Source organism: Carcharodon carcharias, chromosome 2, assembly GCF_017639515.1.
Source record: "Carcharodon carcharias isolate sCarCar2 chromosome 2, sCarCar2.pri, whole genome shotgun sequence".
Taxonomy (NCBI): Eukaryota; Metazoa; Chordata; class Chondrichthyes; order Lamniformes; family Lamnidae; genus Carcharodon; species Carcharodon carcharias.
Genome location: NC_054468.1, coordinates 173,415,769 through 173,431,010, shown reverse-complemented (window position 1 = coordinate 173,431,010; position 15,242 = coordinate 173,415,769). Strand labels below are relative to the sequence as shown.

The window sequence follows — 15,242 nt, the reverse complement described above, 5'->3', positions numbered from 1 at the left end:
TTCTATTCTCCCTCTGAATTGCTCTGCTTAACTGAGATTGGCAATTTAACATTTAGGAAATAACAGGGGTAATTTATTTGGAATCCCAATGTGCTGCATCATAGTGGGCTGGATTTTCAACTTTGAGGTAGGTGGCAGGAGTTGGGAAGTTTCCCAGTTCGGCGCACCCGAAAATGGGATGTAAAGATGGTATTTTCATTCCAGAGGATGGGTGCTAACAGGAGTCGGGCCTGCGCCCCCAAAAAGAATTCGGAAGCAGCCACAGGGCTGCAAGCTGTTTAAAAGGCCTGCCTCAGTGCTTTGGGACATCATCTCAGTTTTAATAGAAACAGTAAAGGCCCTCTAGCCCTCACCCCTCACACTCCCCATGCCTCATCCATACCACCCCATGACCCCTCATACTCTCCATGCTAAGTTAAATCCCTCTGCCCACACCTAATGATCCCTCATACCCTTTGTGCCAAGCTATAAGACTTCCATGCCCATTCCCCCATTATACACTCTGTATAGAACCAATGAATCCTAAAGTGACAATAGGATGTGTTTTTAAAAAGCTTTAAAAAATAGTAATTCATTCATTCATAAAAATTGCTTTGACTACAACCCAATAGAAGTCAATCATCCAAACCTTTTAAAATATCATTAACTGCAGGTACTTGAAAACACTTTATCTTGTGTAAATAAACACTGTGAAAGTGACAGAATAGAACAGAGAGCCAGAGGTCAATCAAGCAATGTTTTCCTTGGGGTGCAGCTGTTTCAACACTCTAATGGATGTGTGGGCTCTCAGCCTAGCCTCATTATGTGTGGGACATGGGGACTGTGTGGGAGGTGAGGTTGGGTGGTGGGCGGAGGCATAGCTTGGCATGGGGGGAATGGGTAAAACCTTTTGAACTTACCTTTCAAAAGATTCCCTCATCCAGACTATGGTTCACGACACCTCTGAGGTTCCGTGAACCATAAGTCCTTTAAAAGTTGGCCCACCTCCTTGTAAATTGCAGAGGAGCAGGACATGTCTATCCCTGCAATAGAGCCTGCCAGGTCAGGGGTACATGGTGCAGCTCATGACCTGAACCAACCTGCACCTTTAAATGGCTTTGGTGAAAAAAGGAAGCTCCAGGAATATGGTTGGGAATCCTGGAACCGGGTCTCAGTGCCATTTTCACATCTCCATGGAGTCTCCCTGATTGCAAGAAAATCCAGCCCAGTGTTACCTTATTAGATCCTTTAATGGACAAAATCAAATCCAAATTATGAAGTTTAAAACTGTAATTTTGCAAATGTAAGCATGATATATGAGCTTTGTAGTGTTTGAACTGATTTTAAATTGTACTCCTGAATTTTCCCCAATATAGAAATTGCTAAACAAGGTGAACCTTGGCTATGGTGCAAAATGTGCTGCTTACAGCCCTGATGGAGAAATGGTTGCAATCGGGATGAAGAATGGAGAATTCGTTATCCTACTGGTTAATTCGCTGAAAGTGTGGGGCAAAAAACGTGACCGGAGTGCTGCCATCCATGATATCAGGTACAACATCCTTAGGAGTAAAAATATCCAGTTAAGGACTAGCATTCTCTAAGTATTGTATTCTGATAGTGGCATCAGAATTAATTAATAAAAAATCAGCATGAGTAAAAACCCATGTTCCTATTACACTTGATCACCAGAATATTGGCACAACACCTAAACTACCTCTTTACCAACCTGGTACAAAGAGCTCTAGACAATGTCCAACATCTCAACATCATCCTGAGGTTCTCACCATCACAGATGATAATCTTCAACCAATTTGATTCACTCCACATGATATGAAGAAACAGCACCTAGTGCAGCAAAGGCTCTGACAAAAGCTGGCTGTAATGTACAAGACTTGCAGTGCTCCTGAAATAGTCACGGCTCCAGCCATACTGTTCTAGTATAGCTCTAAAAATGTGAAAAATTATCCAGGTGTTTCTTGATTGCAAAAAGCAGGAAATGTCCACCTCAGCCAAATACCATCCTATCAATCTGTTCCAATCATCAGCAGTGATGGATGGAATACTCACAGTGTTATTAAATGATACTTATTTCCCAACATCATGTGCACCGATGGTGTGTTGAGTTCCACCAGACCCACTTGGTTTCAGACCTCATTACAGTTTGGTCCAAATTTGGACACAAGGGCTCAATTCAGGAATAAGGTGACATCAGGACAGCATTTGACCAAGTCTGACAGCAAGGAGACCTAATAAAATTGAACATGGGGGTCAAAGGGAAAACTCTCCGGTGGGTGAAGTCATACCTGGCACAAAGGAAAATGGTTGTGGTTGTTGAACACAAGTCATTTCAAACCCAGCGTATTTAGCTGGAAGTCCAACTACCTTCAGTTGCTTCATCAAAGACTTCCTTCCATCCTCCAGACTAAAGTGGGGATGTTTATTGAACAGTGTTCAGCCCATTGGTAATTCCTCAGATAATGAAGCAGTCCTTGCCCACGTGCAGCAAGACCTGTGCAACCTTTAGACGTGCTGATAAGTGGAAAGTAACATTTGCACTACACAAGTGCCAAGTCCAAGAAGAGAGAGTCTAACCACCTTCCAACTGACATTCAACAGCATTACAATTGCTAAATCCTTCACCATCAACATCCTGGGGTTTACCATTGACCAGAAACTTAACTGGGCCAGCCATATAAATACTGTAGCTACCAGAGCAGGTCTGAGGTTGGGTGATCTGTGGCAAGTGACTCCCAAAACTTCTCTAGCACCTAAAAGGCACAAATCAGGACTGTGATGAAATACGCTCTATTTGAGTTTTCACATGTTGTTACAGTTTATAACAGTTGGGTCCTCTGCATTTGAATATCTCTACTAGCAGTAGATACTCATGCCAACAGTTGTCATGCCAGAAGTTCCAAGAACCAGGAAATCCCCCTCTAAGCAGGCAAAGAAAGTACACAGGCACAAAATAGAGGTGCAAACTGTAAACAATAGTTCATACTGTGCTTTTCTTCTGGATTGCTAGCAGCATTTCCCGGGAGATTAATCTTCCTTCCTGAAGAGACCCAGATGACCCAGGGGTTGGCAGCCTAACCCTAATCCTGATCTCTATTACTGATCTGGGAAGACAGAACATAAGCCAGGGTTCCTCCTCCAGATCAATAATCAGTGACTCCCCTTCTTAAAAACTGAGTTGATGTTGGAAAGGTAAAGGACCAGGATCCAACGAAAGGAGGGAAAACCAAGTGTGGAGACAAAGGGAAACCAAGGTATGGAACAGGATGCCAAAGATGAGTTCAGGATTTGCAGGGGACTCTATACCTCTCTTATCCTGTCCAAGCTCTAATACCGCCCCCCCAGTCTCCCTCTCTCCCCCAGTCTGAAACTCAATTCCCCCAACCTCCCTAATGTCTAATCTCTCATGCTCTACCCGACCCTCATTCTCCAATCCCCAGTTTCCTCTCCCTCTCTTCCACTCCAATTGTAATCTAGACCTTTAAGCCTTTCTCTCTCTCCCATTGAATAAAATCCCAAACCCCTAAATCTTAGTCCACATTCCTGCTATTCCAACTCAGTCCCATCCTCTTCACCAGTTTGTTTGTCTCTTCCACCCTCCTGGATCCCCAGCTAGTTCCATTCTGGAGGTCCTACCTGCCAGAAAAGTACTCATTATCCCACTAACATTCTTCAAGCTGATATGAGGTGGGCCTCGGTAGGGGCAATGTCACCAAGCAGGAGGTGGATTTGCAGCAAGCAGTAACATCATAGACAGGGATGACGAGCCCCCTGCAGCAATGGGGTTTACAGGGCCCAGGCTTTTGCCTTGAAGTAATGATTTTAATGGTGTTATTAAATAATACAAATGGAAATTCAAAGAGTAAAATTAATTATATTATTGAACATTTTTGGATTTCATAACATCAATTACTGAGAAAAATGGTGGTGGATTTTTTTGAGTGATTTGATTAGTTCATCAACTGAGAATGGCAGCCAATTGCTTACGTAAGGAAATGCAATTATGAGTCATTAGATAGGAAATACCAACAATAAAAATATCGCAAAAGATCATGTTAATAGGAAATTAAGTTTAAGAACAGAAAATGACACATTTACAAGATTGAATAATACAACAGAGGTTATTATATAATTATCCAATAAATTATAGATCTAATATTATAAATTGTTATAGTAGATGAATGTAGATTCCAGTATTATAAATGCACACAGACAAGATTGGAGCTGAGTCAGGTCCAATAAACTGAACAAAAGCCAGGTTCAGCCCAGGAAACATAGTAAACTGTATTGCACCCAAAGAAAGGAGCAGAGGTGGGCCTGGGTTGGGGAGTGGAAAAGATATGGTAATTATAGTAAAGTGTTTTGTCCTTGCACTGAGATTGGGGCCTTACAGCAGGAGACTAGTAGCCAGTGGCACGTGACTGGGCAGTGGAAGGGCGATAACTTAAGACCCCGACTGGAGGACCAGTGGCTCATTGAGGTGAAGATGAGAGCAAGACCTGTTGTTTGTGTTGGGTCTCGAGTTACTCTGTGGGTATATCATTTTTCTTTCACAATTTGAAAGCAGCCTGCCAGCTAAGAGAAAAAATAATAGGGTATCTGCACACATTTTTTTGCATGTGTTGCTCAAGTCAACCCTCAGTTGACTCGGGCAGGCCAAACCCTGAAGTATCTGGCTAGGGCTAGCACTGTACATCAGATAATGTGGGGATAAGCTATTGGAATGATAAGCACATAGGATGATTGCATTTCTGACTTTTTTCTGAATTTTGGAGTTACTAGTGTTATGAATTATACTTTTATAGATATATAGTGAGTGAGCAACTGTCATTGTGGCTGTAAAATATAATTGGTATTACAAAAATTATCAGTTGGAACTGATTTGGCTCAGGAATTTGATTGGTTTCTGTTCCATGAATATGATTGTTGAAGAGTCTCCACAAGTTACAGCACCAAATTAACACTTTTCAAAAATCAAGCTCTGTACCCAAGAAAGACAAATGGTAGGATTTTTTTAAAAGGTGAGAAACCAGGAACAATGGATGAGTAGAGATTTACATGTTATTGCACAGAAGTCACTAAAAAATAGTAAACAGATACAAAAATTAATCAAATTGGCTAATGAAAGGTTGGTCTTTATCTCGATGGACAATGAGGAAGAAGTATGATTCAGTTGCATTAAGTCTTGGTCAGCCCCCATCTGCAGTACTGCTTTCACTTTTGGGTGATACAGATCAGCTAAGATCTAATTAAATGGGGGAAGAGGCTAGAGGGGCTGAATGACCTACTCATTTTCTTATATATCGTTTTTAATAACATGATGGACTCTTTTTAAGGAGTTAAGAGGAGAAGTGTGTTGGAAAGCGTAATGTGCTAAGTTCCCATCCTAGCCAAATAGTTGTGGAAGGGTACTGAGAAGAGCCTAGGAACTTCAACACATGACAGAGAAAAATAAATAGTTGGAAAGTGGGGTGGAATTTAATCCAAGTGAGTGGCGTCTTGCCTGCCAGCTGGTGAGTTGGCACTAGCCCTGCATTGCCTCCTTTGGGGAAGGCCTGCCTATTAAGTGCCAGTTAGACACTTAAGCGCCAGCAGCAGGCTTTCCCTGGAATCACGCAGCCCAGGGTCAAACATCCCAATCAGAGGCTGGCAGCTTGTCATTGCCATCAGTGCCACAGGGTGATAGCTACTGGCAATGAACCCACCAGAGGCCCAGGATCAGTGGGGGACTCAAGCCACAGGTAAGTGAGGGTGAGATGGACATTGCGGTGAGGGTGGTGGGGGCTGGCTAGGGGGAACAGGGGATCAGAAGGAAGGACTGAGGATGATTGTCACAAGGCTTCTCCAGCTTACCGATGCCAGGTTCCTCGATCAGGCACTGAGTGTTTAACAGCAACAGACTAACCTTGGGAGCCCACAAGCAGACCCAGAATGATGCAGGAATGGAGGAGTGTAAGCTCAGAGGCGGTTCAGCTCTGTACTAGATCGGCATCAACAAAGACATCCAAAGAATGGTGTCTACATGCAATGTACGCCAGAAATACAGAAATGCAAGCAGAAAGAGATGATAGCTACTGAGGTACCACCCAGAACAAAGTATACTGAGAGAGCCAATTTATTCACACACAATCAAGATACGTATCTCATATTTGCAGATTACTACTCAAAATTCCCATTTATCTGAAAGTTGAATGATTTGAAAAGTACAATTACCTCAGCAGTACAAGTTCTGTTTACTGAGAAAGGGATTGCTGAAAGAATAATATGACAATGGAACCAATTCATCTCCAGAGAATTTATGGGGTTCGCTGAACAATATGGGTTCAACATTATCACCTTATGTCCACATTACCCAAGGGAACACAGATTTATAGAATGACATGTCCAGGCAGTCAAAGGAACCATCACAAAATGCCTCTTTCTGCTGTGTACTTCTGTGCTTCTGGCATACATTGCATGTAGAGACCGTTTTTTCAATGGTCAGAGGAATCCCCACAACTGCAAGACTCAAAGGAAGACCCAAACCTTGCTTTATCGTCACTCCAACCTACACCTCTCAGGGCTGACATGAAATCACCCGCAGAACTGTTGAATGGAAGAAAGTATAAGGCAACTCTACCAAGCAAGATACTCCCTCCAAGTGAGCAGGAGGAATTAAGATAACAACTCATTGATGCACAGGTAGAAGGAGGTCAACCCTTCAATAAACATGACAAGTCCCTGCCTGAGCTATTAAAGGACAAACTGTACATTGACAGGATCCAATCATGAAAACTTGGAACCCAGCAAAAGTTGTTGGTAAAGCTGAGGGTCCAAGGTCAAACATTGCTGAAACCAGTATGCAAATGAGAATGAACAGGGTCCATATTCGACCTGCACTGAGCTGGAAAAGCAGAAAATATCACCAATAATACCAGCAGCTTCTCAAGCCAGGGAGACAACATCAACAGCATCACCAACAAGTAGGGCAACAAGAACAACATTACCAGCAAATGACACAATATTAACAATGTCAAACACGACTGCTACAACGCCAAGACCAACACACAAATCGACTGTGTAGCATGCCAACATACCATTAAGAGCAATGAATGCCAAATCTACAAGATGGAGGAACTGCAATATACCATCGAAGTAATACTATGAATAATATTTTGAGACGAGAAAACAAGCTACAAAGGACTCTTAAGGCATTTAATTTATTTATAAAAGTAAATTGTTAATCTTTTTTAGTTTAAAAAGTCATACATCTTTGTATGATTGGAACAGGTCATACATTGTTTTATGATTGGAACATTTATATTGATATAGAGGTATTACATATTTTTTTAAAGAAAGAGGGTCGTTATATTGTTATATTATTTGTAATGTCATGAGAAGCCACTTACAGCCACAAATTACTTACAGGCATTTTGAACTTCTAAGGAAGACTTGTGTGATTTTAAAGAAATATAAGCAAGGACGCTGAGCAAAGGATGGCTGAAAATATAAAGTGATCATTTTCTGGAAAATTCCTATGCGGATTATGCTGACAGACCTGTCCTGAGACAACATGGAATGTCGCACCTGAAAAGGTGTCATGGCCTTCTTTAAGCAAAGACACTTGAAAGGGAGATAGGAAAGATGCAAATGACTGAACTTTAATCTTCTGTGGTTGCAGAGACAAAGACTGATTACCATGTCTCAGCAGTCATCTAAAATCCATCTCCTGTTGATTTATAACTCAATATATAAAATGGTCAGAGATTAAAGAACTCTGGGTGCAAGACATGCTTTTTTTTCCCTTACAGAAATACACAGGGGGAAAATGGGTTAAAAAGCTAGCTACAGAGCAGCGTAGTGTGTGCTGGTGGGCTGTGTATGTGTGTGATAGCGAGAAGACCACCAGCTAGTCACCCCTGCAGTTGTAGGTGAAGTCTCTCTCTTTCTTTCTCTCTCTCTCTGTTGCTGGAGGCAAGGCTCAGCAGAGGCCACAATCAAAAAGGAAATAGGATAGCTTCTTCAGATATCCTGCAAAACCGAGTGTCTCCAAACCAACTGCAAACTGTCAAAGTCAGCCCTACTGGAATCACCTAAGTTAATGGCTGCAACATTTTGCTATGTACCCCTCATGGACAAGCCAAAGACTGATTTGAATATCATTTTAAACTTAAATTTGGATTCTTAACTTCTCATTACTGAACTGTGTGTATGTGTGTTGCATTTTTATTATTTTTCATTGGTCTTTAGTAACTAATAAACTTAGGCCGGAATTTTCCATCCCCATTGGAATGGGCATCATGGTGGGCATGAGCAGACAATATGGCACAAAGGTCAAAAATTGGTTCATACCATCGTGAAACCAGTTTGCAGTCATCCTCTCTGCCCATCAATGACAAGCTGTGTTTCCCGCTGCCACATGTTGGGAATGTGATTTTAATATATCTGCATATCCTTATAAGCCCTGCTTGCTAGAATCATCCCCCACATCAAATTTACTAGCCATGTCGGCAGGGAAACGTACTGGTGCAGAACATGTCTTGACAAGGATAACGTGCAGAAGTTGGGACTTACTGTCAGGGCCTTGCTCACATGCTGGACATCCAAGGAGCAGAAGATGCTGGAGCTCTATAGCTACTGGACCCTGGAGGAACACATGCTTCGCATGCTGGTTGGATTCTGATGGACATGGCTCCACCATGAAGCAGCTCACGGAAGGTGGGAGGTCTCTATTGATGTCTGGGGTCTGCTTCAGGACATCAGGATCTTGGCCATGGGCTGCTACAGATGATTATCATGGGGGGTGGGGTGGGAGAGGAAAGTGTTCTGGTGGGTGGGGGGGTAGAGAAGAAGATCTAAGTTTGACTGGAAGAGGTAAGTATACTGGGAGCGGGGGAACAAAGGTGGCAGGGGGTATGAGGTTGGGAGGAGGAATGAAGGTGTCAGGGGGATGAGGGTGGCAGGGAAGGAGGGAGTATGGGGGCTGGGGTTGCAGCAAGGGAGAATGTGGAAACTGGGGAGGTAGGTGTAAGGGAAGGAGTTCGGGGGGCAAGGAGTTCAGAGAGGGGGAATCAGTTCGGTGGGGGGAGGAAGGAGTTTGAAGGGGACAGGAGTGCGGTGGGGAAAAGGTGTCCAGGGGGAGGAAGGAGTTCAGAGAAGGGAAGGAGTCCAGGGGGAGGAAGGAGTATGGGGCGGAGGAGGTAGTAAAGGTGGAGGATGGAATAAGGGAAGAGGAAGAACTAAGGATGGAGGAGGGAGTAAAGGTGGAAGAAGGAGTGATGGGGGGATGACCAGGTGAAGGTGCAAGGGAGGGGTCTGTAGAGTCCATTACTGCCTCCTAGGGAATGAACTGAGCCTTGGTGTGGTAGGAGGGAATGGTGAGTATGAGGGCAAATTGAGCTATTAGGGTAGGAGGGTGAGGGTGCAATCAAACCGGTAGAAGGGACAGCGAGGGTGGTCAGTGGGGACTCGGAGGCAGACGTGGACCCTGGAGGTGGGAAGGCGAATGTCGGGAAGGTCAGTGTGGTTGGGAGTGGCATTCGTGGGATGATAGAGAATGTGCATGATCACCTGGACATCCTAGAAAGGAAAGGTTTCTTGTTGGTAGATGACAAGGAGTTGGAAGGTGATGCTGGGGGGTCAACATGTGATGGGGGAAAGGACATGGGTGACTTGGGGAGGGGAAAGTACAGGGGAGCCGAACACAGAACCTTACAACAACTATGCTTCTGAAATTGAAAGTGAGAGGAGCCTTGTGTAGGACGGGCTTAGGTGCTGTATGGGAGTGTGATCAGTGGGTGGGTGGAGATGCAGATCAGCTCAGATGGACAACTGAAAGTGAGTAGCAGGCAGCATTGAAAATGCTCAGGACGTTGAGATGAGCATGATGGAGGAAGGCTTCAAATGCATGGGAGAGTGCTTGCACGAGGCTCCAAAAGGCCCTGCCACACACATTTTCTCCCTCCAGAATCACTCATGGTCCAGCTACATGCAGCTGAAGTTCTACTGGGGTTGGGGATGCAGGGGGAGGACTTGTGAAGCCTGTAATTGAAGTTGAAAGACACTATTACACATGACTCAGTGAATGTGAATATATTTTCAGATTATGAAGTGACAAAATGTGATTACCCATGCAACCATTTGTTATCAGAAATTCTTAACTTTTCTAGGCCTACCACTTCTTCTAGGTGCTCCCCTGACATCCACAGCAGGCGTAGAGACAGCCTGTGCAATTATTGGCCCTGTTGCCTCCGGTGACTTCAGCACGGGTCCCCCAGAGAGCCGAGGCCTTAAGGGCCCCAGCTTGCTTTGGCTGTCCTCCTGTGGGCCAGCTGCTCCCTTTGCAGTGACAGAGGATGAGGTTGAGGGGTTCACAGGCAAGGGGGACTCGGAGGCAGCAGACAGCCTCTGAGATTCCTGAGTGGATGACTGAGATGTCCAGCTGCCACTCCTCCTCCCTTCGGGTGCCGGAGAGCCCCGGCCTGAGTCCTTGAGGGATATCGAGGTGCCCCATTTCCCCCTCTCGTTGCCACTGTGGGAACTCACCCATGGCTATCACAATGCAGGTCTGCACACATCTCTGTGTTCTGCTGCACCAGGGTCAGCATGGCATCCACCATCCTTCCGATGAGATCTCCATATGTACACATGTGGGCAACACTTCATCAGAGAGCAGGTGGATGCACTCCTCCAACTCACATGTCACTCTGTTGAGGGCTTCCAACAGCTCTGCGTGATGTTCCCTCGCCTTCTGCTGACTCTAAATGATGTGTTAGAAGGCCAAATCCAAAGGCTTGTCATCTGACTTGGACCTCACAGATGCCTCTTGCCCAGCAGTCCTCCAAGTCCCGGGTGGCTCGGCTAAACCTGCCTCCTTCTCCTGCGGACACGTGACCACCAGATTGTGAACTCGAGCCTGCTCTAGATCTAGGTCCCACCAAGGTGTGTGTCTCTGTGCTGGGGGGCGGGTGTAGTTAAGCGCTGTGACAGGTTTTCCAGGCTGCTTATTTCCAGCTCTTCAATGGAAAAGGTGTCCTCTTCACTGGAGGTGAGGACCTGGATGGAGCTGAGGGACTGGCTGGCTGGGGGTGTTGGTCACTTGGCAGAGCTCCCCGTGAACCAAAATAGAGAAAATTAGTGCATGGCAGCAGAGTCAAAAGCAGGAGAGCGCACTCACATTTGCATTGAGAGAGGGATGTTCTGGTGCAAGTTCCTTACGTGTGTGATCGCCGCCGATCCCACGGTTGCCGCAGGCCTGATCCACATCCTCACCGGTCAGTTTGATGGCACGCTCCTCAAAGTGAATGAGGGGTCTAATCTGGGCCGCTCCACCCCCAGTCTGGGACCTCTCCCTGCTGTTGTGAGCCAGCTTCTCCTGCAGGAATACAGATGGAGAAAGTGTGAGCAGGACACATGGCACTGCGTGGAATGTTTGTGTGGTTGCAGAGCCATGGATAGAATGAGGGCATGAGCTCCAGATGAGGAGGGCCTCATGGAGATGTGAGGTTGTATGTGAGAGTAGTGGTGGGTGTCCTTTGAGGTGTGAGATCCCTATGGATGTGTGATAGATTTGTATGTGTGTGAGATGAGAAGAGTGACTTACCCTGGCAGAACAGAGATCATTCTTTCTGCACTGGATGGCTGTCTTCTTTTGTAGGGCGATGGTGCTGACCACTGCTGCCACGCCTCCCATGCTGGATTGGTGACCTTGCTTGCAGGTCTTCCTGATGGCTTTGGCAGCCATCAGTTCCCAGCTGCTTCCTATCCCTTGAAGAGTGCTAGCTCTGTGCAGGGGTGCGCTTTAAATATGGTGCCCGATTACTGAAGGCCTGAGGTGACAGCGGAGTGTGCAAATCAGAGGCCACCCCACCAGCGACCTGGTGTGTTTCCCTGGAATTAATTATTAATGAGGCAGGACACGCCGGAAGTGGGACGATACAGCGTGAAAAGCTGTCATTGCAGCCAGCAGGTAAAATGTCCTTTTTCCTGTCCACTACTGCACTTTGTGAAAATCTGGGACGATTCCACCCTGACTCTTTCTTTTACTCAAGAAATCCTGATTAAATTGGGTTCTTCTAAAAAAAAGCTACATTTGGACTGGGAAAAGGTATCGAAGGGGCAAGGGATCCCTTTTAAATCAGCCTTGTTGCGACCAACCAAGGGGGTTGAATATGGGAGCATAACAAAATTGGGGTCCCATTTGGGAAGTTAACAAATTGGGAGACCCCCCCCGGGGACTAGTCGTAACAGTAAAGAGCTAGGAATTAATTGTTATGTGGGAGGATGTGAAGGCATTAGAGAGGGTGAAGAAAAGATTCACGAGAATGGTTCCAGGGATGAGGAAGTTCAGTTATGAAGATAGATTGGAGAAGGTCGGACTGTTTACCTTAGAGAATAGAAGGTTGAGAGGGCATTTGATGGAGGTATTCAAAATCATGAGGAGTCTGGACAGACTACGTAGGGAAAAACTGTTCCCACTCATGAAAGGATCAAGAACAAGAGGGCACAGATTTAAAGTAATTAGTAAAAGAAGCAAAAGTGATACGAGGAGAAACTTTTTTAGGCAGCCAGTGGTTAGGGTTTGGAATGCACTGCCTGAGGCTGTGTTGGAGGCAGGTTCAATTGAAGCATTTGAAAGGGAATTAAACTGTTACCCGAAAAGGAAGAATATTTAGGGTTATGGGGAGAAGGTGGGGGAATGGTACTAGGTAAGTTGCTCATTCATAGAGCTGGTGCAGACACGATGGGTCAAATGGCCTCCTCCTGCGCCACAACAATTCTGTGATATCTCAGGGTGCTACATTCACTGCTGCACTGCAGTCATGTGCCAAGTAAGTACCAGTCCATCGTCCACTTGGAGAGCAGTTGATGAAGCTGCAACATTTTGAATCTAAATTGTGATCTTTTCTAACTTATGTGAACCAGAAAACATAACATCCATTTACCTTCTCAAGTCATTGGTGCACAGTGGACCTAATTGGGAATTGAGAAAATAACTTTGGAAATAGAGTACTATATTGAATAACAATAAGAAAGACACAAAAATACATTAAGAAAAGTTGCTGTAAACAATTAATTTTTGATGTATGTGTTTTGTTTTAGCTTTAGCCCCAATTCCATGTTCCTGGCTGTGGGTTCTGCAGAAAATACTGTTGATTTTTATGATCTGACGCAAGGTCTGACTTTAAACAGAACTGGTTACTGCAAAGACATTCCTAGTTTTGTTATTCAAATGGACTTCTCAGCTGATAGCAAACATATCCAGGTAGGATGTTTCTTTAATCACAATAAATATTACTTAAAGAGTGAAAACTCTGCTATTAATCATTTTTCAATATTCTAATACTTCAGATAAATATAAAATATTAATAACATATACAAGTGATTGCTTATAAATTTATGGGACTAACTGCTTGCATATTTCTGCATATTCTCTTTCATTTTTCTGCCACAAGCGAGAGATGTATGCTGTGGACCAGAAATGAAACTGTCATGTTTCCACCAGTTCCGAAAATCCCAACTACTGTATGTGCTTAGAAATAGGTCATTTGGCTCATTGAGCCTGTTCCACCATTCAATAAAGGTCATGGCTGATCTGATTGTGGCTTTAACTCCACTTTTTGCTTGTCATCCATAACCCCTGCCTCCCTTGTCAATCAGAAATCTGTCTAACTCCACCTTGAATATATTCAATGACCCAGCCTCCACTGCTTGCTGGAGAAGAGCATTCCAATGACTATCAACCCTCTGAGAGAAGAAATGCTTCCTTATCTCCATCTTAAATGGGGGACCCCCTATTTTAAACTGTGCCCCCTAGTTCGAGATTCCCCCATGAGAGGAAACATCCTCTCAGCATCCACCTTGCCAAGCCCCCTCAGATGCTTAGATGTTTCAATGGGATCGCCTCTCATCCTTCTAAACTCCAAAAAGCATAGGCCCAACCTGCTCAACTTCTCTTCATAAGACAATCCCTTTATCACAGGAATCAGTCTAGTGAACCTTCTTCGAACTGCTTCCAATGTAAGGAGACCAAAACTGTACACAGTACTCCAGGTACAGTCCTGTACAGCTGTAGCAAAACTTCCTCGCTTTTACACTCCAACCCCCTTGCAATAAAGGCCAACATTCCATCTGCCTCTCTAATTATTTACCGTATCCATATGCTAACTTTTTGTGATCCACGTACACATAGAACACCCAGATCCCTCTGTACTGCTGCATTCTGCAGTCTCCATTTAAATAATATTCTGCTTTTCTTTTCTTCCTGCCTAAGCGTACAACCTCACATTTTCCCATATTATATTCCATCTAGCAAATTTTTGTTCAGTCACTTAACCCATCTATATCCCTATGCAGACTCTTTGCGCTGGATTTTACAGGGGCAAGAAGGGGGGATGTTATGACACAGCAGATGGTAAATGCTGAGCTGTTCAAATCCCAGAGGGAAACGTGAAACAACTGTCACAACTAATTTTCAATTTGTATGTTTCAAGATGCGGGCTTTGAATTCAGTAATAAGACCACCGAGCCTTAAGAGATTTTTATAAAACTAAATTAAACATTATTAATAAAAGAAAAGATTGTAAGCACATACATATGTCTACAAATGACTACTATAATAACTTCTAAATCCCCTAACTAATTTAACTCCCAGTTACACTTTCATTAAGGCAACAGTAAGACACATAGATTTTAAAAGACCCAGGCAAAGTAAACAATACCCTAAACAGTCGGATTCAAAGTGAGTTCTCTTAACTTCAGTCCCTGGAGGCAACAGTTTGGTCCATACAGGCTGCAGGCTTTTCACACTTGTTGGATCTTAAAACTGCCTCCCTTAAAAACCGCCTTCTCTCCTTTATACATATTTTCATCTTTGAATGCAAATTCTCATTGTTTCACTATGTCTATGGGGCAACATTTTCCCCCTGTTGGGGGGGAAGTGCGGGAGCGGGTGCAGGATGGCGGCCTTCCGATTGGCGCCCCTGGTCGGGGGGAGGGATTGGGGGAGGAGTGCCGCCATTTTATGTGGACGGGCCAGTTAAGGCCCGCCCAGCGTGACATCCATCAGGAAGTGCTGTGCGCTCTCTGTGCAGGCGGGGGTGGGGGGGGTTGGTGGTGGGGATTCCTTCAGCCAGGAGTGCATGTGAAAGAGCACACAGATCTCCCTGAGGCAAAGTGTGCCTCTGGGAGATGGGCTCCGATTGAAAACACTGTCACATGATTTGGGACATGTCCATAACTTTTATTGAAACATTTCATGAAAATTTAAA

General features: G+C 44.6%; 1 protein-coding gene across 2 annotated transcripts in view; it reads left to right on the top strand.

Moving 5' to 3' along the window:
* The window catches only part of LOC121269068 (echinoderm microtubule-associated protein-like 6), a 738,052-nt gene that overhangs the window by 703,455 nt on the left and 19,355 nt on the right, over positions 1-15,242 (top strand). For both annotated transcript variants that reach the window (XM_041173516.1, XM_041173508.1), the window contains 2 exons: positions 1,356-1,528; positions 13,075-13,237. In XM_041173516.1, the coding sequence (XP_041029450.1) occupies positions 1,356-1,528; positions 13,075-13,237 (336 nt within the window). The remainder of the gene's footprint in view (positions 1-1,355; positions 1,529-13,074; positions 13,238-15,242) is intronic.